General features: G+C 31.9%; 1 protein-coding gene and 1 pseudogene across 1 annotated transcript; one reads left to right on the forward strand and one right to left on the reverse strand.

The window, feature by feature from the left end:
* The first annotated feature begins 837 nt into the window (after positions 1-837).
* LOC149555344 (putative receptor-like protein kinase At1g11050 pseudogene) lies at positions 838-1,299 on the forward strand (annotated as a pseudogene).
* A 4,375-nt stretch (positions 1,300-5,674) lies between these two features.
* Positions 5,675-6,232, reverse strand: LOC149555345 (putative receptor-like protein kinase At1g11050). Its single transcript, XM_089829349.1, has one exon. It carries the CDS (start codon positions 6,230-6,232, stop codon positions 5,675-5,677), a length of 558 nt encoding a protein of 185 aa, XP_089685475.1.
* Between the last annotated feature and the right edge of the window lie 17,309 nt (positions 6,233-23,541).

Genomic DNA, 23,541 nt, shown 5'->3' on the forward strand with positions numbered 1-23,541 from the left:
TTTTGGACTCGGTCTGTAGCAACTTGATATAGCGACAACATTATCAATTCAAAATGTTAAAGAAAATGGAGGCGTTCATGGTGATGTTGGTAGATGTCGTTTTACCCATCATTAAGCCAGTTGTATTCTCGACCATTGCAAGATCATGGTGATGTAGGCGCCGCCATGGCTATGAACATTAATCAAATCGTTCGTTACTGGTGGAGGGCAAGGACGAAGCATAGGCATTTCAAGAGATTAATAAACAAAAGCCTTCTGATCAACGGCGTGAAGCCGAAGATGGGCGTAGTGTGGTTCAATAAAGGGCAAATCAAGAAAGCCACGAATGATTTCAGTTGCACGAATTTAATCGGGTAGGGGAGTTTTGGAATGGTGTACAAGGGAAAACTTCCTGACGGTCGGATGATTGCCATGAAGAGAACGAAGAAGTGCTCTTTCGATGATGATGTGGATTTCTAGAACGAGGTGGAGATTCAGAGCAGCTTTCACCACCAAAATTTGGTGGCTCTGCGAGGTTTTGGCGTTGGCAGTGATGACAAAGAGGGGTTCCAGCGGTTTCTCATTTACGACTACCTCGCCAATGGCAGCCTCGATCAACACATTTTTAGAAACGCTGCCAGGAGAATGCTGACGTGGGAGCAGAGGAAGAAGATTATAATTGAGATTACAAAGGGGTTATGTCATCTGCATTTCAGCATTCGGCTAGCGATATATCACAGAGATATAAAGGCCAATAACATTCTACTGGATGAGGACATGAATGCTTGTGTTGCTGATTTTGGGCTAGCGAGGATGGCGAGCTAAGGGGAATCATATCTCGTGTCAAAAATAAGCAGGATGCGTGGGTATTTGGTGCCGGAGTATGCTCTGTATGGAATTCTTACAGATCGGAGTGATGTGTATAGCTTTGGAGTTGTGTTGTTGGAAATCATGAGAGCCAGAAGGGTTCTGGATATCTCTGTGGAATGTTTGACTAAATACCTTATTACTGATTGGGCATGGAAGCTCCTAGGAATGAGTAGAGTAGTTGAATTGATAGATTGGAGAGTGCAAGAAAGTGAAGAGGTGAAAGCAATGGAGAGATTTGTTAAGGTGGGCATTTTGTGTACTCGCGTTAATGTGGCTTTAAGGCCAAGCATGGCAGAGGCATTGAAGATGTTGGAGGGAGAGGCTGTCATTCCCACAATACTAGAAAAGCCTTTGCCAGTAGCAAATTACAGAGCGGTGAACAATGGAAAGGCGTTTCTCAGCGTTATAGAGAGTTATCCTTCCTTCAACTCGTTTGTCATTGGAAGATAGGCGGCACTCATGGGTTGTAACCCATGATGGTCATGTTTTTTATTCAAATGTCTCAGCGGAGATGCCGATATCCTTGTTGTTTCTGAGAGAGAAGTGAGCTGCTAAGAAATGCAGTGTTCTTTATTTTTAATTTTTCTTGTCGTGGTTTCCATTCATAAAGAAGTTTTACTCATTTGGAACTGGAACTCGACTAGTATTAGGCTGAAATTTTTGTGTTCAAAAATTAAGAATTTCAACTATTCATGCATTTTACTAAATTTATCTAATCTACAATTTTTACTTCATTTTTAAGAATTAGCTTTACGAAACAAATCAGACCTATACATATAAAATATTTATTTTAATGTAGAATGTATTTATATCTTAAATTGATTGGTTACTTGAAATTTAGGAATAAGGATTTAGATGTCAATAAATGAAAAAAAGTTTTAAAATGTTTATATGAGTTAGTATATTTTTTAACAATTATTTCTAATTTAATCTTTTAAAATGTTTAGATATACTTTGAACAAGAGGATCTTTTATAGAGCTAGGGTTTTTTTTCCTTAAATAAGTGGAGGATAGATTTTTTCTATGATATAATTATAGTGTTTCAACATGAAACAAAGACAACTTCATTACTCCAAGAAACCTCATTTTACTAAATTTATCTAATCTACAATTTTTACTTGAATTAGCCTTATGAAACAAACCAAAGACCTATAAATATAAAATATTTATTTTAATGTAGAATGTATTTATATCTTAAATTAATTGCTTACTTGAAATATAGGAATAAAGATTTAGGTGTCAATAAATGAAAAAAGGTTTTAAAATGTTCATATGAGTTAGTATATTTTTTAACAATTATTTCTAATTTTATTCTTTAAAATGTTTAGATATAATTTTAACAACAGGACCTTTTTAGCATCAGTATTTCTTTCTTAATAATAATTGGAGGATAGATTTCTTTTATGATATAATTATAGTGTTTCAACATGAAACAAGGACAACAACACAACTCCAAGAAACCTCATTTTCCATAATTTTCTATATGAAATCAAATCCCTTCTCAAAAATTGATTTATATCCTTCGTGACAACAACCACCAACAACTTATCTTGCACCATGATCTTGCTCTATGTTTCTAGTATTGCATTATATAATTACTTCAATATTTTAGTGAATGTTCAGTTGCATGAGAGCATATGCTTCTAGCTTTCTTTGTATTTAGATGATTGAGTTGAATGCAAGTTGTAGTGCCATTATAGATTATGTGTTTTGACATATTTCATAACCTAAGGCTACTATAATGCTCCCTTTACTTAGACTTCAAACATGGTTTTCTTAAGAAAATATGCTACAAGATTGAGAAAGGACTAATGATCACATAATAACATCATATAAATATGACTCAACAGAAAAAAAGTTCACTCTTTTTAATTGCTTTCTTAGATGCTTTAATATATAATATAATTTAATATAGTTATATAAAAAAAGGCAAAATGTCATAACCCCATTTTTATTTTTTAATTTCATAATGGAAAAATTATAACTTTTCCAAGATAATTATCTGATTCAAAGTAGAAAATAGTTAAACTATCTAACATGCAATGTTTAATTCTTACTATATTAATGGAGTAAACAAAACATATTTAACCAATTATAAAATTTAAAAATAAACAATATCATATTGTGAAATATTAAATCCTAGTGGATCCTTATAAAGGCAGTCAAACATAAATAAATTTAAGTCTAGATGCTATTTATATAGCATGAAAGACTCTTGGTAGGAGGATTATGAGAGGTTGGGGGGGGGGGGGGGGTGGGGGCAGATTGATTTTCAGGCTTCACAATTTTAGAAAAAGTAACACAATTTGAAATCAAGAGAAATAAATAGATTGTTTTGAAGGCTTGAAGGACTAAGGCTATTTTAGAAGTTATCGGTGTAACTTTTAGGTTTTTATTTCTCTTACATAAGTTCTACTCAACAATTTAAGTGTGAAATCTTCTCATAACCAACTCTAGACTCCTATATTTCAGTATGCTTTGTCGACTTTTTATGACTCTTTTGACTTAATTGGATGTTTGTTGACCCAATTCATAATGGTTAGCTAATATAAATGTTTGATAGCTTTGCTATTTTTACATGTGATGTATTTGATTATGATGGGTTATCATTGTTAGAGTGGTCGTTATTGTTGCATCAAAAGATCAACCGATCAATGCCTAATACAACTATTAAACTTATATAATTCATAGGAGGTAGTTAGTTCCTTGTCACAAATCTAGAGGGGAGCACTGACTATTTTGTGGCTAGAAATGAATTGAAGGTTCTTTTTCATTTGGAACTTGTGGCTAGAAATAAATTGGATCTTTCAAGATATGGAAATTATAAGTGCTCTTCTATGAAGAATTATTATTTAGATAATTCATGTATTGATTCTTTCAAAATGTAACTTGTTAGTGAACCTATGGATCCTAGTGATCTAGTTATGATATGGAATCTGGATATTGTTGATTGTAGGGCTAACCCCTTAGCAAGAAGGAAATTAAGGTATGCCAAACATAAAAATATTAAATAAGGAAGGTGGTTCATCCATTTGAGGGATTTTTAAAAGTTAAAATGAATCGGTCTTCTATAAGGAAATGTGGACTTGCATGAATCAATGGTGTTGGTAGGGACAATAGTGAAGTATTGTGCTCCTCTTTTCCTTCTATATCCATTCTTTGTGCTATAGAAAAGGGTTCTCCCTTGATTTAAAATTATATTATTTTGTCACTCAAGTTGCACTCAATATGTTAAATAGTAAACATTTGGAGGAAGCTAATTGGTAAGTATTTCTACTAGTAAGATAAGTCCTTAATTGATAGTCCTAGATGGATTATATATTTTTTTGCTCATACTTTGAGGAAGTAGAAAAATGTAGTAGCATTCTTAGTAAATGAACTTCTGACAACTAAGGTAGGTAGGGTATGGACTATGAAGTGTCTTGAGATTGATTATAAAGGGGATAAGAAAAAAATTATTTCCACAATCCATATGAAACTATCAAATTTAATATGTTTTTAGATTTGATTGTGTAATTATTTTTGCATCAACATTTTAGACCACACTTTGTGATCCATCATTAGGTTAAGAGAAAGTGACACTCTATTTCTCTCATGACACCCTATTTCTCTTATCATGATGATGGATCATAGAATGTGATCCGAAACATTGATGCAAAAATAATCACACAATCAGATCTAGGAAAAAAATATAAAGGGGATGTGGATAAGTTAAATATGGATTCCATAAAGTTGACTAGTTGTGACCTCTTTCAATTTGATTGTGTCTTTGCCTTGAGCTTTATTGTGTTGCTCTTAGGTTTTTCTTTATATGTCTTGATTTATTTTGTATAAGTTAATTACCCCTCTTTTCTAAATATAATATTGCATCTTTCTCTTAAATTCTAAACCTTTGATGTCAGAAAGAGGGTATACAAATTTTCAACAAGCATGTGCAATTTTATTCTACATTCAAATGATTTTTTTTAATAAATCAAAATAATTGCAACACCACTCAATTACATGCAAAATTGACAAAAAGAAGATAAGTGCATATTTCCATATATAGCTTCTAAAGTGATCAAAACTTTTTAAAACATGAATATATTTAAGTATGCAAAAATTGCTTTTAAAGCAATGAAGACTCTTAAAAATATAGAAAATACTAATTATAAAATATCAAAATGATAAAAATTAGATTTAAAATAACTTCCTAAAACACTTCAACTCCATTCTTGACAGTATTATCTAATGAATTTTTTTTAAAACATAGAAATTTTTATCTATGCAAGATTTACTTTTAAAGCAATGAATCTTAAAAATACAGAAGATGCTATTTATAAATAATCAACATGCTCAAAACCTTCTAAATATAGAAGATGTTATTTATAAATTTATAATAAATAATCTAACATTAAAAGAAAAACTATATAATTTTTTTTTTCTTAAATGTCAAGCCTAGGATATAAGCTATATTTTAGTACATGGCAGACATGCTCTAGACTTATTCGATATTAAAGTGATTGTAATGGTAAGGTACCGAATGATAGCACTTTAATGGTTCGAGCATCACATACAAGATCAGAAGTTGTAGATTTTACATATTGTCAAAATGATATGTTTTATACTTTATGTTAGTGTATCGAAGGATCAAAATAATCAGAAGAAACATTAGCAAAGAGTCCAAAAATAAAACCAGATTTTCCTTTGCAGACCAAAACTACATCGCTCTGAGTGCTTTGTACATTACCCTAATTCCTTGAACTGAGTTTCATTTTTGCAAAAGGACGAAAGCGTGCGTTGTTATTATGCCACGAACAAACTTTATGGTTTTCAATGTCTAACATTAAAAATTAAGTCCAGCGATTGTACATTTGATGATATAGCTATATATATTTAGTAGCTGAAAAAATATTGTGCTGTCAGCCTCCGCTCTATGAATTACTACAGATTGGGGTTTTTCTGGCATTGCGAGAACTGCAGCCTCTCCCTCCAACATCTTCAATGCCACATTCACATGAGCACACAAAATTCCCACTATTACAAATCTCTCCATTGTTTTCACCTCTTCTCTCTCCCGCATTCTCCAATCTATCACTAGATCGATTTTATTGGATGCCTTGAGAAGCTTCCATACCCAATCGGTAATATGGCATTGGCAAGTTATATCCACGGCCCTTCTGCCACTCATGATTTCTAGCAACACAACTCCAAAGCTATAGACATCACAACGATCTGTCAGCAGTCCAGTCAGAGAATACTCCGGCGCCAAATAAGATTGCCCTCCCCTTGTTGCAAGCCCAAAATCCGTAATGCAGGGATTCATGTAGTCATCCAGCAGAATATTGTCGGCCTTGATTATACCACTTGAAGGAGGTGGATAGAGTGGATCAAAGGAAAACATGGGTGGCTTCTATACTGTAGTTGGGACGGCTGTTTAATGTGGATGGCTTCATTTTCTGATATTTACTCTTGAAGGTGGATGGACGGCTGAGTTGTGTGTTGGACGGTGGACTGGTTGTCTGCTATTGATGGCAGCAATTAATACTGCCATCTACCGCCAACACTCCCCCTTAATTTCTGTCACTAATGCTACTGCATTTATATTGTTCTCCCTCATTATAATTATTTCAGGTTTTACGGCTTACCCCTAACCAATGCAATTTTGAAGTGGTTTCAAGCTCACCATGAACTTTTCAAACATTACACAAATGGTTTCAAGATCACCATAAACTTTTCACTCCAATGGTTTACAAACCAAGCATTCATTGGTTCTACTGACCATGACTCATCACTACGGGGAAATTATCATCACTTTGGCTTTTCTCCTTCTTGACCTGCATCAAACTGATTATTGAGTCCATATAAAAAGAAATCCATCTACCGAGATACCACTTAGCTCTGATACCACTTGAAGGAGGTGGATAGAGTGGATCAAAGGAAAACATGAATGCAATGATAAACATTCAAATCAATAAGTACAACACAAATACATCAAGATGTGCTACAGCACTTCATACTCATTAATGTAACTGAAATCTATTACAAATCCTTAGAATGCTACAGCATTCCATCCACGCATGATCCACAATGAGAAATCCAAAATGGGCTCTACTGATCCACCATGATCAGATAAACATCTGATACTCAAATCTTTACATAATACCTCTATTTATAGAGATCTGAGAATACTGTAGAATACACATGTTATATTATATTATAATATTTCCCTTATTTAAAACATGGGTGGCTTCTATACTATAGTTGGGATGGCTGTTTAATGTAGATGGCTTCATTGTTTGATATTTACTCTTGAAGGTGGATGGACGGCTGAGTTGTGGGCTAGACGGTGGACTGGTTGTCTACTATTGATGGAAGAAATTAATACCGCCATCTACCGCCAACATCTGTGATATATCGCCGGCCGGACACCGCAATGCAGATAACATAACCCCTTTGCGATGCCAATTATAATCTTCTTCCTCTGCTCCCATGACAATGCTCTCCCATTTCTAAATTTTCCTCCAAAAATGTGTTGATCTAGGCTGCCATTAGCGAGATAGTCGTAAATGAGAAACCACTCATGGCAGCCTTGTTTGCTGTCACACTTATTAAACATCACACTTATGTACCTTCTAGTTATATGTGGCTTTTGGGTGTTGATCTATTGTTATACTTAAAATCATATTTTAATATTTTCTTGTATTTTGGGAAAAGTTACCTTTTGTGCATCTTCTAGTGGGCATTCAGTTTCTAGAGTTGATGATTTTTATGGATTGAATGAAGAATGATAGAGATGACTTGTTGGAGTGAGGTGGTTTACTTATACTTACAAAGCCTAAACCTAGATAAAAAAAATTAATAGTTCCATCTATAATAGGAGCAACTAGAGTTTTAGTTGCGAAATTGGTTTGAATTAAATGCTAGTGTGTTGTTGATAGTAGTGGCAGTGACAAAAATTTCCTTGATCTGCTGCATTGTTTTCGTAGATGCTTATCATGGTTGAGGTTATAATTTTTTTTTTTGCTATGTATGCAAAATTTGTGAACCACTAATTGTTCTATTTTATATCTATAATTTTGGGTTTTCAATGCAAAAGGAATAATAAAAGTGTATTTATACTATTTCAACTCATGTCATATACTTGAATCTTTTCTTTTGGATATAACATTAAAAAAATTTCTCAATTGCATTATAGCCAATTTGTTGAAGTTTCATTAAATTCATACAACTTGTAAATTTTGTATGATTATTTTTAAGAAGATATTTTGTATTGGTAGCATGGTGAGTGTTACCACAATTTTGAGAATTTTTCTAACTGCATTTCTCAAGAGTTGTTTAATTTGGAGGTAGAAATCTATATATTGTGACTATGAAGAATGGTAAAGCAGATTGACAATGATGACATCTTGGATATTTAAGGGGAAAAGATGAAAATGATATTAAACCCAGAGAATGAATTGAGGAGAGAAATGTGTTTAATGTGATTCAATATTTCAATACAACCTCCATTTTATTCATGGTTGTTGGTTCCTTTATGATGTATAAGAACAATTTTGTAATGTCATAACTCAATTTAGTTTTTACAAAAATATATGATTTTTTTAGTATATCTAGAATGTTTCTTTATACTCTTGTTATGTTGAAAAAATTGCTCCTTTCTTTTTGGAGGGGAGGGGTATGATAAATTCATAACAATTTAGTGGTTGAGTTTCACAAATAAGTGCAACTACAAAGATTATACCTCTTAGGTCTATTTAGAGAGAATCATCAAATGCCACATCAATTTGTAGATGGTGAGCAATGATCATAAGTGCAACAAGATTTATTGCCAAAGCAACCAAAACAATTGATTCTATTTCAATGTGTTGGTAACTTAGTAGAATAAAAGATAATCATTGATAAAATTGTTGGAGTTGCAAGAGAAAGTAACTTTTCTTTCTTTTATTTACCTATTTTATCTAAGTTATTTAGTGTTTATTGTGTTGTATAGAAATGATATCCATACATTTACACATTGAGATTGTTGTTATATAGTATGACTGTTCCTTTAATGGAGGAAAGGAGAAGAGAAGAGTTGTGTAAATTATCATAGAAATAGATTAGATATAGGGTCGTGAGTATATCTGGGATAGATAGATTATGTCTTTTAGGAGGACTCTTGTTTTATTGTGACTGTGTTTAAGTTTTTAAGATGAGAATATGAGAGTTATGTTGATAGTAAAGAAGTTTATAATGGACAACATGAGATGATTAAAGTTTTGTAAATGCAAGTAGAAATAGATTGGATATAGGGTAGTGAGTATATTTGAGACAACCAGATCAAGTCATTTAGAGTTATTCTTACATTTTTTTCTATATTATAAGCATGTAATTTTTTATTTTTTTAAAGAGAAAAATAAGGATTTTTGTTATCCATAAATAAGTAGTCATTCAAAAAGAGTTTTGATATATTTTTTACTACTAATAAATAATCCTTATCTAAACATTAAGAAGATATTTTTTGACTGAATATTTCAATAGAAACTAGACATTTTCATTCTTTTTGGACAAGTTGATCTTTATGCAGTGAGAAAGGCTTCAATTCAATAGTAAACTTTCTATTTTAAAAAACCATTATTTCCCTTTGAATGTTAAGGTCATATCTCATTTTAGAATCTTTTCAAAAAAATTATATGTATATGATCTTTCAAAATTTTGAGAGTACACCCAAATGGCTAAATAGATCCCCAAAATCAATAAAACAAAATATCAATGGGTTTTCCTTGTAACGATAATTTTAGTGTTGGACATGATCATAAAAGGATGTGTAATCCATATGGGCATTGTGGCATGTGTTCCAACTGTAACATTTAGTGCAATGAAATATTTTGTATCTATGCATAATATCCTTAGATTATTCATATAGTGCCTACTATAAAACTAAAATAGGGGTAATAGAATACTTGATACAAAATTGTAGGTAGAGAAATGTGCTTCCTGTGTATACAAATGACAATTTTGGGATGTGAGTAATTCCTTCCATAAATGATGCCTTACTAGAGGTTGAGGAAAACACTATTAGTCCTTGCCTATGTATAGACAAGGAACTAATGTTTTCGGTGATGATCATAATTAATATTTAGAGCCAAAACTAGTCATTTCCTCAAGTTGAAAACTAAGTTTATTTTTAAATTATTTTAAAAGAAAAATTCTTATTTCCTGATTGGCTAATATTAATTTTACTAGGGGTAAAAATGTTTTCCTTCCACAAAAAAATTGAACATAAAAATAATTTCTAGAAATTTCTACCAGATATTTTTTTTTTAACTATAGAAAATCTATGCAGAAAATTTGTAAACCTATTTTCTCAAATTCTCCAAGAAATTGTTAAAGTCAACTGCAAATTCAATATGTATTTTCGATGCCATGCTCAACAGATAAATCTAGAGTCCAATCTTATTAGTCGGTTGCATGCAATTCCAAGTCCCATTGTTTGAATAGACAAATTACATCAAGTCTCATTGTTTGAATAGACAAATTCCATGGAGAAAGGGTCATAGAGCTTGAAGCTAAATTTTTTGAAGACTTTCCCCATCCTTCGGATTCGAACCCTGGGCCTTTGAACAAGTTGGGCTCTGTAGAACAAGTGAATACCGTTGCTTGAAAACCCTATTCCAACCCAACTCCATATGTTTCTAGTCTTCTCTACATACTGAGACAACACATTTGGCTGACAATTCAAAAAAAAAATGCACAACTTTGTTTTTCTAATATACCAAATGATCATGTTGTTCACGTCTTTACTATTTCCAATCGTGTTGTCAATGTTTCAACTACATTTTATTTTAACACCTTCTAGAATTTACTTTATCATCATAGTTCCTAAACTTGTCAACCACCCCAATATGGAAGCTATTCTTTTAATTTTGGAAGGATTACTAATTTGAATTAAAATATTTGTAGTCTGATTTTAAGGGCATGATTGTTGTATTATATAAATGAAATTATTTGCCATTTGATATTTGAAGATATTTAATATAGCAAATATTTTTTAATTTTTGATAAATTCTTATTTTTGTTGTAAAGAAAGTCTATAAATAAAAATTAGAAAAATGAATAATTTATTTCAATTGTTTAAATTATACTCACGACATTATTAAATATTGATAAATGTTTAATACTTGAAAATTTGATATTAAGAATGTTTTACATAGCTTCTTAAAATATAGGTCATGTCACAAATATTTTGAAATTAAAAAGTTTTGATTAGATATTTAAGAAAGAGAATGTTTAATGAACTTAAGTTTGTCAACGTATTTTGGTATAGTGATGTTTTTTACTATCAATTTATTTTCTTCTTTGTAAATAACAATTAAAGTACTATAGCAATAACAATTAAAGTACTATAGTAAAATTAATTAACCTAGTACAATTTAAAACTATTTTTTTAATATAAAATAATTTCAACACCATGGACGACACTTCTTCCCTTGATCGGCAACAAAATGGGCCTCACCAAAGATGGTTTAGAGTTGTTACCAATTCCAAACATTTCTGAGGAATGATTTGCAATAGTGAGGGCAGCTCCAAAAAAAGAGTACAAAATAAATTATCGAGCTAGATTCCAACATGGGTTCTTCTCATAAAAATCTTGTCAAACAATATAATGGTTTCACAATCATATCCATATCTAATATGGTTGTGGGAACTCTGATAAAATCTATCATTACTTTATCTGTAATCGTTAAAAAAATTGAAATAAAAGTAAGAATTTCTATCTAGTTCCAAAAATATGTTTGAAGTCTGAAGGGCTTTTAAAACTCCATCTTTTCATTTTCAAAAAGTAACAAGACAAAATATAATATATTGTTTTTGAAAAGATTGGGCAAGTGGTACAATGCCTGGATGTGAGATAATGAAAAAAAAGTATAATCTTGTGAATAAATCAAAATTAATCCCCTATGAAATCCAAATATACTATAAATACTCTATACAACATCTTCCTACAGTAGATTATTTGCACTCATATCATACATTTTGAAAAATATTGGACCAGTGGAATCATTGGACATAACATTGTATTTGGGTTTCATTTTGCATAGTCACGATACAAAAATAATAATTACTATATGTGGTTCCATTGGAATCCTAAAAAAAACCATATAATAATTCAGTGAAAATGTAACCTAAAATATCTCATTCAAATATTTATTCTTTTGATTTCATAGAACTTTAACATATTAATCTTAAATGATTTAAAAATAAATCACATTAAGAAAATACTTTTTGCATAATATTATATATTTTAAATTACCAATAATTATAGTAGTTAATTTTGTATCTATACTAATTTTTTCTTTTGACTAGTAATAATAGAAAATGTATTCTTGTATTAAGACTAGTAATACAAATCATTTTTCTTGCATTCAGTCACTACACTTTAAACAGACAAATAAAACTCAACAAGACAGGGACTCTAGCTCTTTCATAGCTCTTGTTTTATTAATGGAGTTATTAGAGGTTCCAATTTATAGTCCAAAAATGTTTCAAATGATATAAATGTCTATCAGTGGACTTTTTAGGGTTGACATTTTTCTTCAAACTCTCATCAAAATTTTAAACTTGTGAATGTAATATAACTATCAAAAGGTTGTATACAATTCAGAACCATAATATCTATTAAGTATGTGATTTTTCAAAGTTAACAATTTAAGGAGAATTGCCAAAAAATTGCTAGTTAGTAGTTATAGATAGGATTTTCTGACCCATTCAGGCCAAAATTAAACAAAAGAGATATAGTACTTAATTATAGAATTCATTAATTTCAAACAAGTCCAAGATATCCTTTAGAGGATATGTCATCCAAAAAAACTTGAGTTCAACAAGACACTACCACAATATATTCAACCATAGTAATCAAGAGAGTGACTAACTCTTATTTCTTAATACACAATGTAACTAGGTAGTTTCCCAAAGATGGGGGACCAAAAGGATTCCAAACTATTTTTTGGTCCCTCAAAAGCAATATGGAATGCACATCCTATGGGTAATACACCCTGTACAATGTACATAATATGGTATTGTTAGAATATACAGTCCACCAATATAACTGAGAGGGGGGGAAGGGCGGGGTGAGGTGAATCAATTATCCAATTGATATCAAAATTATCAACCTTATTAAACTTTAACTATATGAGCAATATAATCAGAAACCACAATAAGATACTCATACACAATAACACTCGATATGTTAACTAGGGAAAACCATGGTGGGGATGGTACCCACAAGATGATGTACTAATATAAATGTTCCTTGTTAGAGGATGGACCCTGTTAGGAGTCTATCAATACATTAAGTACATATAAGTCCATGTTAGGAGACTTTGTATCCCTGTTAGGAGTTGTGCCAACCTTGTTAGGAGTTTTAGAAGACAGCTAGACCCACTGCCCAAATAACTTCAAGGATAAGACCAATGAACCCACTGTCCAAATGATCTCTGCATTATTCCTTGCAGATTAATAGAAATGAAATTTAGTTCCTTCCTCTATCTTTGTCCTGTCAACTAGACCTATGCTCCTTCTTATCTTGTAACTAGATCACAAATATCACATCCAATGATCCCTTGGATTGCTTACATGCATTTACCAAACACTCTGCTCCTTATTGCACTTTGCACTTCATACAATGATCTCCACACATTACAATCAATGAAAACATCTTTCCTTTATACTACATCTTCAAAATAATTCCTTGAGTCAGCCTTGAGAGTTTCCTAATTAATTATAATAAGATAATTAATTAATTACAATTACAATAGCACTATTGTCTCACAGTCTATACAAAAATTTACATGTGCGATATTAGGGCTTTTGCACTTGCTAATGTCACCAACTGATTGTCCTCTATTATTGCCTAGCTGCACATTTTTCATTACATCTTAGATATAAGATAGCAAACAAACATCAAGAACTACTTTCCAAATGATCTAACTCTAAATTGCACTTTGTAAATTAGGTACAACTTTTGTACGTCTTTGACTTAGACTCTGTGCACCAAACCACATCATCAAGACATTGTGCTGAACATGTCCATGACTCTACATCACCAAACAATCAAACCATTATCTGTACAACTGATATCTCTATCAGTTACTCAACCAGTGTTTACAGAAACCTTACTATGTTGACATCAATGACAAACACGGCCATGACTGCAACATGTGAATACACTCCAATGCATAGGGTACTCCCCCAAAGTAGTATCATCAACACTCATGCTAATAGGTATAGCATGCCAAGTATCAATTTTGGCATTCCAAACCAATTTGACATGCACTAAACATGGTGCATTCCATATAAGTTGTGCACCCTTTTTGGATGTACAATATTTAGCACTAGAAAAATGCAATAAACCTTTTAAATAATGTGCATGACCTATAGGGTATACACCATATTTGGTGTGTGCCAAATGTAAAAATACATTTCATTGATAAATTGGTGCATTTCATAGAGGTTTTTTAGTTCTCAAGGTGTGAAATTGGTTCAACCTAGGGTGTTATTTTCAAACCCTATTGGGGGAGCTTCCCTTTGGCCCCAAAAGGGGAACTACCCATTGATCATAGGAGACGAACTACCCCTTCACCCTATGGGTGGTTTTCTCCTAGATCCCCAAAAGGGGAATTTCCCCCAAATCCCTATTCAATAATTTGGGAGAAAAATGAAATAGTAAAAGTGGGAAAAAGTTGACTTTTAAAACTTTTATTAGGATCCATATAAAACATTACTATTTAGGGGAAAGAAGGGGTCTTAGGAAAGATACATGGAAGATGGAGAGAGAGAGAGAGAGAGAGAGAGAGAGAGAGTGTAACCCCTTTCCACCTATTATGTGGGTAAGTGCAAAAAGTTGTTGTGCCAAAAGGGGAGTATAAGTGGCCACTTCTTCTTCTTCTTTTTTTCTAAAATCAACAATTTTTGAACTTCGAAAAGAATTTGAAAATAGTTATGCTCAAAATTTTAAGATATGAAAAAAAATAGTGTCCTTTGAATCTAGTTTCTAAACTACTAATTTTTTTTCTTCAAAATGGTTTAGTTTTGGGTTCTCAAAAAGGGGGCCACAAGAAGTGATATAGTTCTTTTCAAAAAGAATATAACATATTACAAAATGTGGGCCTCATAAAATTTTAACTTCTTTTGAAATTCTTTAATTGCTCTAGTCAAAAGGTACCTAACACCATGTAGTTCATCCAAGATTTTTTGGATAATTTTATAATGTGTATTTTTTTAATGAATTTTGTAATTGGACACATCCCAAAAATTTGAAATATTTATGTGTTCCACTTAGAAATTATTGAAAACTAATCTAAAATAAAAATTTCTTTTTTTCAAAGTGTGTACAATGGAGTCTAGTTTCTAAAAAACTAAGTTGTTGTGAAATTTGATGAACGAGATAAAATCTACACCCCAATTAGTACATGTTGGTTTTTGAGATAAAATGGACAAACATTCAAAAGAAATTAGGGGTCAAAGGCTTGAAATAGAATGATTTCAAATTATATGGTTATATAGATAACACAGAGATCTACAATATCATGTAACTTGATTTCATCTATGCTCAACCATGAGGAAACTTGAAGGAGAGCATATAAGAAAAATCAATCATTTTTTGTATGCTTGTTGCAAAACACATCTCAGACCAGTTTAGTGACTCCAAATCTTTGAGTTGGATCCCCAAGGAAAATCAAAGCCTTAGGCTTGGTAGAATCCAATGCTTTAAATAGTGTGTGCATGCTATTTAAAGCATTTTTTAATTCAAGGCTTACATAGTGTGCACACACACTATATCACATATGTGTTATAGTGCATGCACACTTTGTAAGCCTTTTATTTTAATAGAGATGATGGATAGGGAGATAGGGAAGGAGAGAGGGTAGAGAATGAGAGAGAGTAGAGGATGGGGAGAGAGTAGGGGATGGGAGATGGTGGGATAGGGTGGGGGAGAGAGAGAGAGAGAGAGAGAGAGAGAGTAGGGGATGGGAGAGGGTACTATAGGAGGGAGAGAGAGAATAGGGGATGGGAGAGGGTATGATAGAGAGAGAGAGAGAGAGAGAGAGAGAGAGAGAGAGAGAGAGAGAGAGAGATTTTACATAGTGCATACCCACTATATGAAAGCACAAAAAAATGGTTACAAGGAAAGTTTGCACTAGTACATTTTAGATCAAATTTTGACCTTTATTTTTTGACCTAGCTCTTAAAATGCTTGATGAATAATTTTATTTCCATTTTTATGCCCGAGTTGGTCAAAATTTTGACCAACTCGGCTTCACATAACAAAAAAAGAAAAAAGAAGTTGTCATTTTGCCGTCGATCGAAGGAGGGTTTGTCTGCATGTGCACCGCACATGGGAGCTCTTTGAGGTGAGGTAAGTCCATGTCATTATCTCTGGTAGCATTTATGTTGTCTTTTACTATTTGAAATTGCTCATGGAAGAATTTAATCTACTATAACCTAAATATATCTAGCTTTGTCTAATGCCATGTTCTTTCAAATATGCTATGTTCTTTTCATTCTTCTTGTTGTTATTGACATTTTGAATTCACTTTTCTTTTCATTCTTGCTGTTTTTATTGACATTTTGAATTTGGGTTAGTCTCCTTATCATGGGATCCTTATTTTGAGAAAATGAATTAAACATCAAGGGCATTGTATGTATCCATACTTTATAGAGGCTGCTAGTTATATAGATTCTGCTTTGGATGCTTGAAGGTTCTGTTAAAATTGTAAGATGAATTCTAAAATTTTCCTTTATATTTTGCTATGAGATTCTCAAAAAAATTGATTCAAACACACTTAATAATAAATTCTACACACAAAATTTTGTATCTCAAGAAATACTATGCCAATTTGCTTGAAATTTATTGGGTTTTTTTGATTTTATGTATCTAACTCATGTTAAAATTTCAGCCCAACCCAGATTGTGGATTGGGAGATATTGTAAAAATATGACCGACTGTCATTTCATATCACTAAAATTGTATCACTTGAGTTGAATATCTGTATCATGTGCTTTGCATAAGAAATTTGAATGACATCTCTAATTCTTGTATGAGAAATAACAAATTTGGATGCCCTGATGTGAGAGCCCAGATTCTTGTATAATTGGGTACTAGTTTTGAGTTTTGTATCATAGACTGTCATGAGAATTGCTTTTCTCGGTTGGAAATTTTGAGGTTAAAGTTGGCTTATAGTGATTTGCTGTTGTGGTGTGTGATCAATTTTTCTTTTAAACAATTGTAGGCCCGTCATTTGTTGTGTAGGTAGGAATGAAATTTATACTATTATGAAAGCCTAGGTTCTTGTTATAGCTCAATACACATACAAATTTTTCAATTATAGACTGTCTTTCACGTGAGATTTTCTTCTTGGTGGAAAAATTCCTAGATAGAGTGAGTATATGGTGCTTTGTTATTGTTTTGTGATCCAATCCATTTTTCTTAATTGTAGGCCTACTGATCACTGTGTTGGTTGGACTAGAAATTATAAATGCCTATTATTTGAGGATGCTCGGATGGGTTAAGAATTCAAGCCAGATCAACATTCACAAACTGCCCTCCAACCAAGATTAAGGTAATAAAAATTTTGTTAATACAACAATACATGTATTGTAAAACAAACAGGTTGTTACAAAAAAAAAAATAGTGCAAGAGTCAAAATTTGTGATCCATATCACTCATTCTGATACGATTACGCTAGAAATTCTGAAGTAATAGGTGGCTTCTATCCTCAATTTTTTGTTTAGATTGCTTTAGAAACTTGTTTTTATAATACAGCTCTTTATGTATTTGAATATTTATCTAGATATCATAAATGTCGTTATTGCCCTTAAGCTTACATATAGAGAACAAATAGAAACAGAATACCAATAGATTGATTACCTATCAAAATTACATAGCAAAAGCAAAGCGTGAAGTATACTAACATATATGATGAGTCTTGTATCCTAGGCCTTCATGGTGCATATATCTCTTGAAAAATTGATTGAGTCAATTTCTAATTAGTTAATCTTATTGAACCCTTTGAAAAATTATCAGGTGTCCCACTTAATAATTCTTATGCTGAAGCTAGAGTAGAGTCTACTTAAAACTTATGTATCCAATTTCTCTGCTGAAGCTTATTTTGAAATCAGAATCATTGCATGAGTGAAACTCAGACTATTGTGCTACATAGCAAATTTTGAAGATTTTGGTGGTTCTATTTCTGGAAAACAAACTTGGACTAGGATGAGGCAGTACCAATAGCATTGATTTATGGTACAGAAGTGAATACAATAAAGTGTCTAGGAAGAATTCATTAAGTTTTACTTTCAACTCTGGGGGAATTAATTTCCAAGCCCTTTGATATTTGAATATGAGGAAAATGCTTTTGAAAATTGGATATCTAATCAAAGCTTTAGTTCTTTTTGTTTGTCTTAGAAATAATTTTCAATTTAAGAGAGTGGAAATGAGGGAAGGTCAAGCATGAAGCATGTTTATGTCAAAAACTTTGATTGTGGATTTCTTCAACTTTTATATTTTGATTTGCTATAACTTTTGGAGCATGCTTTTTTGCCAATAGATCCAAACATTTAGAGGAACATGTTACCAAAATAAAAGTAAAACATTTGCAATTCTTCTTTGGAGGAATTCTACATCTCCAAACATTTTTTGCCAAATACTAGGTTACACGTAACTGGAAGAGGAATCAATCCATCCCTAAAAGTCACAACTCTAAGTAAGTAGTAATAGGATTTGTGGCACGTAATTAGGCAACATTTTGATGTAAAACTTGGCCTGAACCATATCATACTCTTTAGTGTCTTTTTAATTAATTTTTCTATATCTTGGGCAAGAATGATGTCACCAATCAATTACAGTTATATATAGCTACTAGGAGATGTTAGTACACCCTCAACCCAATTGTCTTGGTAGCTTTTTGATACCACATTCTTTAGACATGAGTAATTATTATTGTTGTCTTGATCTTATCCATTATTGTATACTAGGTGTGTTTTTTTGGTAGAAAGGTGCTACTGCAACTATGTTTCTTTTTCTCTGCTCCATTTTACTAAACATTCCCTATCAATAAAATATTGATTGTGTTTCAATATTAAAATGTATGAGGGTATGTGAAGACTTTTCCTATTATCCATAGAAACTGTTTGAGAAGCACATGAAGTTTTGACAACTCATGCACCCTTGCCTCCTCAATTGGTTTTATTTTCAAGTAACAGGTAACAAAATTTCTCTCATTCTCAATGTGCTTTATATCCATGGTAGAGGTGTATTTCACTAGTTGAGCACAAATTGGATGCATCATAAATGCTCTGTCTTTTATTCTAGACAAAGTGGGCTGCATGATGGCAACTCACATTGGTTCCTATAAGGGCACTAACTCTATCTTCACAAAAAATTATAGGATATCCAAATTTAGGAAAGGATACTAATTTAGAAAGGAAAAATTGTGTTTTTTTCATTAATAAAAGAAAAGCATGTGATTCAGTGTGGTAGTAATTGGTGAATATTATCTTCAACAATTAGTAGGTGACAGCTGCTTTCTGACTTCAAATAGACCTGACTATAAGATTTATTGTCTGCACTAGAAAAATCATGTGCATTTGCACCATTTTTCTAAAAATCATTTTCAAATCCCCTATTAGTATCTTTTAGGTCTGTGTTAATTAATCAAACATATCTTTTGTCTTCATCTTTTCTGGATCTAGATTGCTTTGCATATAATATTGATCTATGTGATTTAAATATTTTCTTTGAAAAGTGGCATAGTTTGTATCATGTTCAGACCTCATCTATGATGCTTTTGCTTAACAATCCACATAATCTATTTGAGAAACACATAAAAATTTAACAAGCCTTGCACCCTTTCCTGCTGAAATGATTTTATTTTTAGCTAATAGGTAACAAAATTTCTCCCAATCAAGGTTGTGTCATTCTTTAATTTTTAGGTGAATTACAAAACTCACAAATTGGATGCACCATTGATGCTTTCCTTCTCCTTCTAAACAACATGGATCTGCATGAGAGCACCTTAGAAGGATTCTAATTAGGATGCTAATCTTGTTTCTATAAATTAGTAACTGGCCATTCAACTTTATAAAACAATGCTAGTTTAGAAAGAAAAACTTGCATTGCTTTGGCCCCTCATTAATAGAATCAATTTTTTGAAAAAAATTTGGTAGTAATTGGTGAACATGATCTCTAGTAGGGAGTAGCTAATAGTTTTTTTCCAGAATCAAGTGGACCTAAGATGAAGAATTCTAGTGCAAATTGGCAAAATTGTGGGTGTTCGCACTATTTTTCTTAGTAGCATCATCAACTCCTTCTTGATGATCTTTTAGGATTGTTTTTTTATTTAGGCACATATTTCCTCTTCATCCTTTTTGAATTTGGATTACTCGGGATTCAATGTAAATCTGTGTTATTTAACTCACCTCTATTTTATCTTTTCCTTTTAAAAGTAACCTACTTTTTTTTATGTACAGACCTAATTTATGACCAATTTTTCCTTCAAACTACCATTTCAGACAACCTAAAATCCAGTTTTAAGTGTAGTACTGGAGTATTCCTTATTAAAATCTCATATTATTTTTAAGTGTAGTGGTTCTACCACTACATATGGTCACCTTCCTTTGTTAATCTATCATGACCTTTGTTTCTGTAAGACAGGCATGAAACTTCTCTTGACAATCACTACTTTCCAGCATAGAAGCTTTGTAGCGATCCTTGGATATATTTAAAATCCTATGGAAAAAAGATGAATAATTTCTTTTAAAACTTGCTCCTTCCACACAAGAAGATACTTTTGAATTGTAGATATCAACCAAGTTATTAACAAGCTCCTACCATTCTCAGCATCATGGAGCTCATAAAAAATTGAATCCTTAAAATTAAGCATCTTACTATGTTTATGCCCGAAATATCTTTAGGTTATAACCAACACCCTGGATAGGATTATAAACTAGCAACACCAAGAAGTACAGTTAATTAAATGTTTTTCATGAGCTATGGCTAATTGACCACATTCTAGATAACTATAGATTCAATCATAGGGATCTAATAAATGCTAAAATCCATTTTTCATTTTTGAATTGATAGAAGAGCATTTTAAACATAAAACAATATTAATGTGTTTGGTTCAATAAGAAGTTTCTTGGGTCACTTTGAATTAGAAATGATCTGAATTTCAAGATTGAAAATGAAACACTTAGTACATTTTAGCTATTTTTCCAATTGATATGTTCATCTATTGACCAAGGGAAGGCTAAATCAAGAGAGCTTTTAGTAGTGTACAAAATCACAATGTCATGGCTTAACATGAATATTGTCATAATTATAAGATGCTAAACTCAAATCTATAGATCAAATATATCTTAATACATCTGCTGAGCAAGTTCCATTTTTTCTCTTTTATTTGATCTTCATTGCAAGTCTACAAAGTGATGTTGCACATAACATATTTGGATTCTAGACAGCTACATAAATATCAACTACTTAAACATCAGTATTCTTTCTTTACATGAATTGGTATGGTGGAAACAAAGCTACAAAGTAGATTTTCAATAATATCTATAATAAGTTTTACTGAATGCTCAAATTCCAACTTAATTACCAATCTAAAGTAGATTGAGATGATATTTACATAATTACAAAGGGAATCTTTCTTGGCATAATAATTTCATTATAAGGGATCAGTTTGTTTGACCAACTAAACTACGAGTGAACTAGGGCCTTACCAGATATATTCACTTGTACATTTGCACTTGTTTTTCTACAAAAATTTTTGACCAAAGCTATAATTCCTTCTTCTTTTTTCTTTTCATTCCCAGGTTGGTCGAATATAAAATTTTTGTGGTGATTTGGTAAAAATTTTGACCAACCTATGTATTCTTAAGTTGAATTTCGACCAACTCAATGTTATAACAAAAAAAAAAGTTTCATTCATTCATGGGTTAAAAAGAAAAAATTTCATTCATTCACGGGTAATGCATTTCCTCACACACATATTTATGCCGACTATTGGGATTCCTTAAGCTTTTCCATCGGCAAGGGCTTGCCATAGACCTAGTTACTACATGAGTGAGCACCTAGGTGAAGTGTAAGTTGGTTCGTAGCCAGACAACAAGCCACAGTCATTGCTTTCTATTTTGTTTGGCCATGTCATGCACTGCAATGCCCTTTCTGATAATGCATCCATTGTTGGCTAGAAAGGACATAAGAAGTAGACAATGATGGATTGGAGAAGAGGTCTAAATTTCTAACATTGCTCAGCTGGTGCCAAATTGGTATTTCTCCATTCTCCTTTTACTAGGGTTTCAACTTATGTGCAGTTGCCTACATTTTCAAACACTCTCCAAATGTAGTTGTTTCAGGAATTATCATATATTCTAATACAAATCATTTAAAAAATGCTTGTTTAAGCCATGACTATGGGATGAATTTATTGTATCCTAAGAATTTGATTAGTAATGGCTATATGGCACCTCAAATTTGTATCAAATTACATCAGCAATTCACCCCCAAAATGCAATTAATGAAAGAACTACCCCCCCAGCCCCCTAAAGATGTCATTTAGAATTTTATATGTTATGTGAATATAATTTCCACTTGCTCAATTTGGCCAAAGTGGACCTTTGATTCTTAGTATTATTACAAAAATATGAAGGAATAACATACTCAATATAATTAGGACACTAGATTTGTAAAGGATCTATAAAGTACAATCACCCAATAAGAAAAATAGACCAAATTCTAAAGTGAATTTTCATCCAATCAAACCAATCTTAGGATAGAAAATATGGTCTTCTCTCTAAAAAAATATGAACTTTAGAAAAAATGGCACTCTAAAATATATTTGTATGAGCCCAAACAAACCATCTGAAGTTGTAAAATCAAGGATTGGACATGTACAATCACCAAAATTTGTAAATTCTCAAAAATATGTTAACCAAAATTAGAAAATAGCTACACCATTTAAAATCTTAGAAATTTTTAACTAGATATGGAAAGTAGACAAAAAATTATGCACTTTAAAAAAAAACTACACCTAAGAATGTGTTTGTATGAATCTAAAGAAGCCTCTAAAGTTGTAAAAAATGGGGTTTGTGATTTTAAAAAAGAGGGATAGAGATCACAAACAACCTCCACCAATGTATAGATCATGGAATTCTACCCAAAAAATGAAAAATTGCTTGAAAAAAGGAGTTTGAATGAGTGAGATATTGTTGTTTGAAAATCACCTCTGTAAATTTTTTTTTAAATCACCACCACCACACCTTGCAAATTCAAATGACTTTGGATTTCACTCCGATGTATGCTTTAGATGAAATAAAAGTCAATTTATGGGTTTTTTTAACCTTGTCAATGTAAAGCCAACATTTTGTTTGCAACAACAAGCTCTAATCTTGACCTACAAATAAACATTTCTCTCCAATGGCTATGCAATGGACACTTCTTTGACTCTGATACCATGTAAGAATTTTCTTAAGGAAAATAATGAAAATACCAAGACCTAGAAGATCAATTGATCCAATGTTGATCAAATGATAATTGATAATCAGATGAATACATCATAGAAGTGCCTTGTATATAAAGGCAATCAAGATGACTATGAGTCATGCAAAGAGATAAGTATAACAACTAAGAACACACCCACCAAGAGTGGATTATCCTCTATTATGCATGAA

This window comes from Cupressus sempervirens, chromosome 5 (assembly GCF_028749045.1).
Source record: "Cupressus sempervirens isolate cs-2001-9-10 chromosome 5, ASM2874904v1, whole genome shotgun sequence".
In the NCBI taxonomy this organism is placed as follows: domain Eukaryota; kingdom Viridiplantae; phylum Streptophyta; class Pinopsida; order Cupressales; family Cupressaceae; genus Cupressus; species Cupressus sempervirens.

What these genes read in the sequence shown, in the direction of transcription:
- LOC149555345 (XM_089829349.1), bottom strand. Translation starts at nt 6,232, where the DNA reads ATGTTTTCCTTTGATCCACTCTATCCACCTCCTTCAAGTGGTATAATC.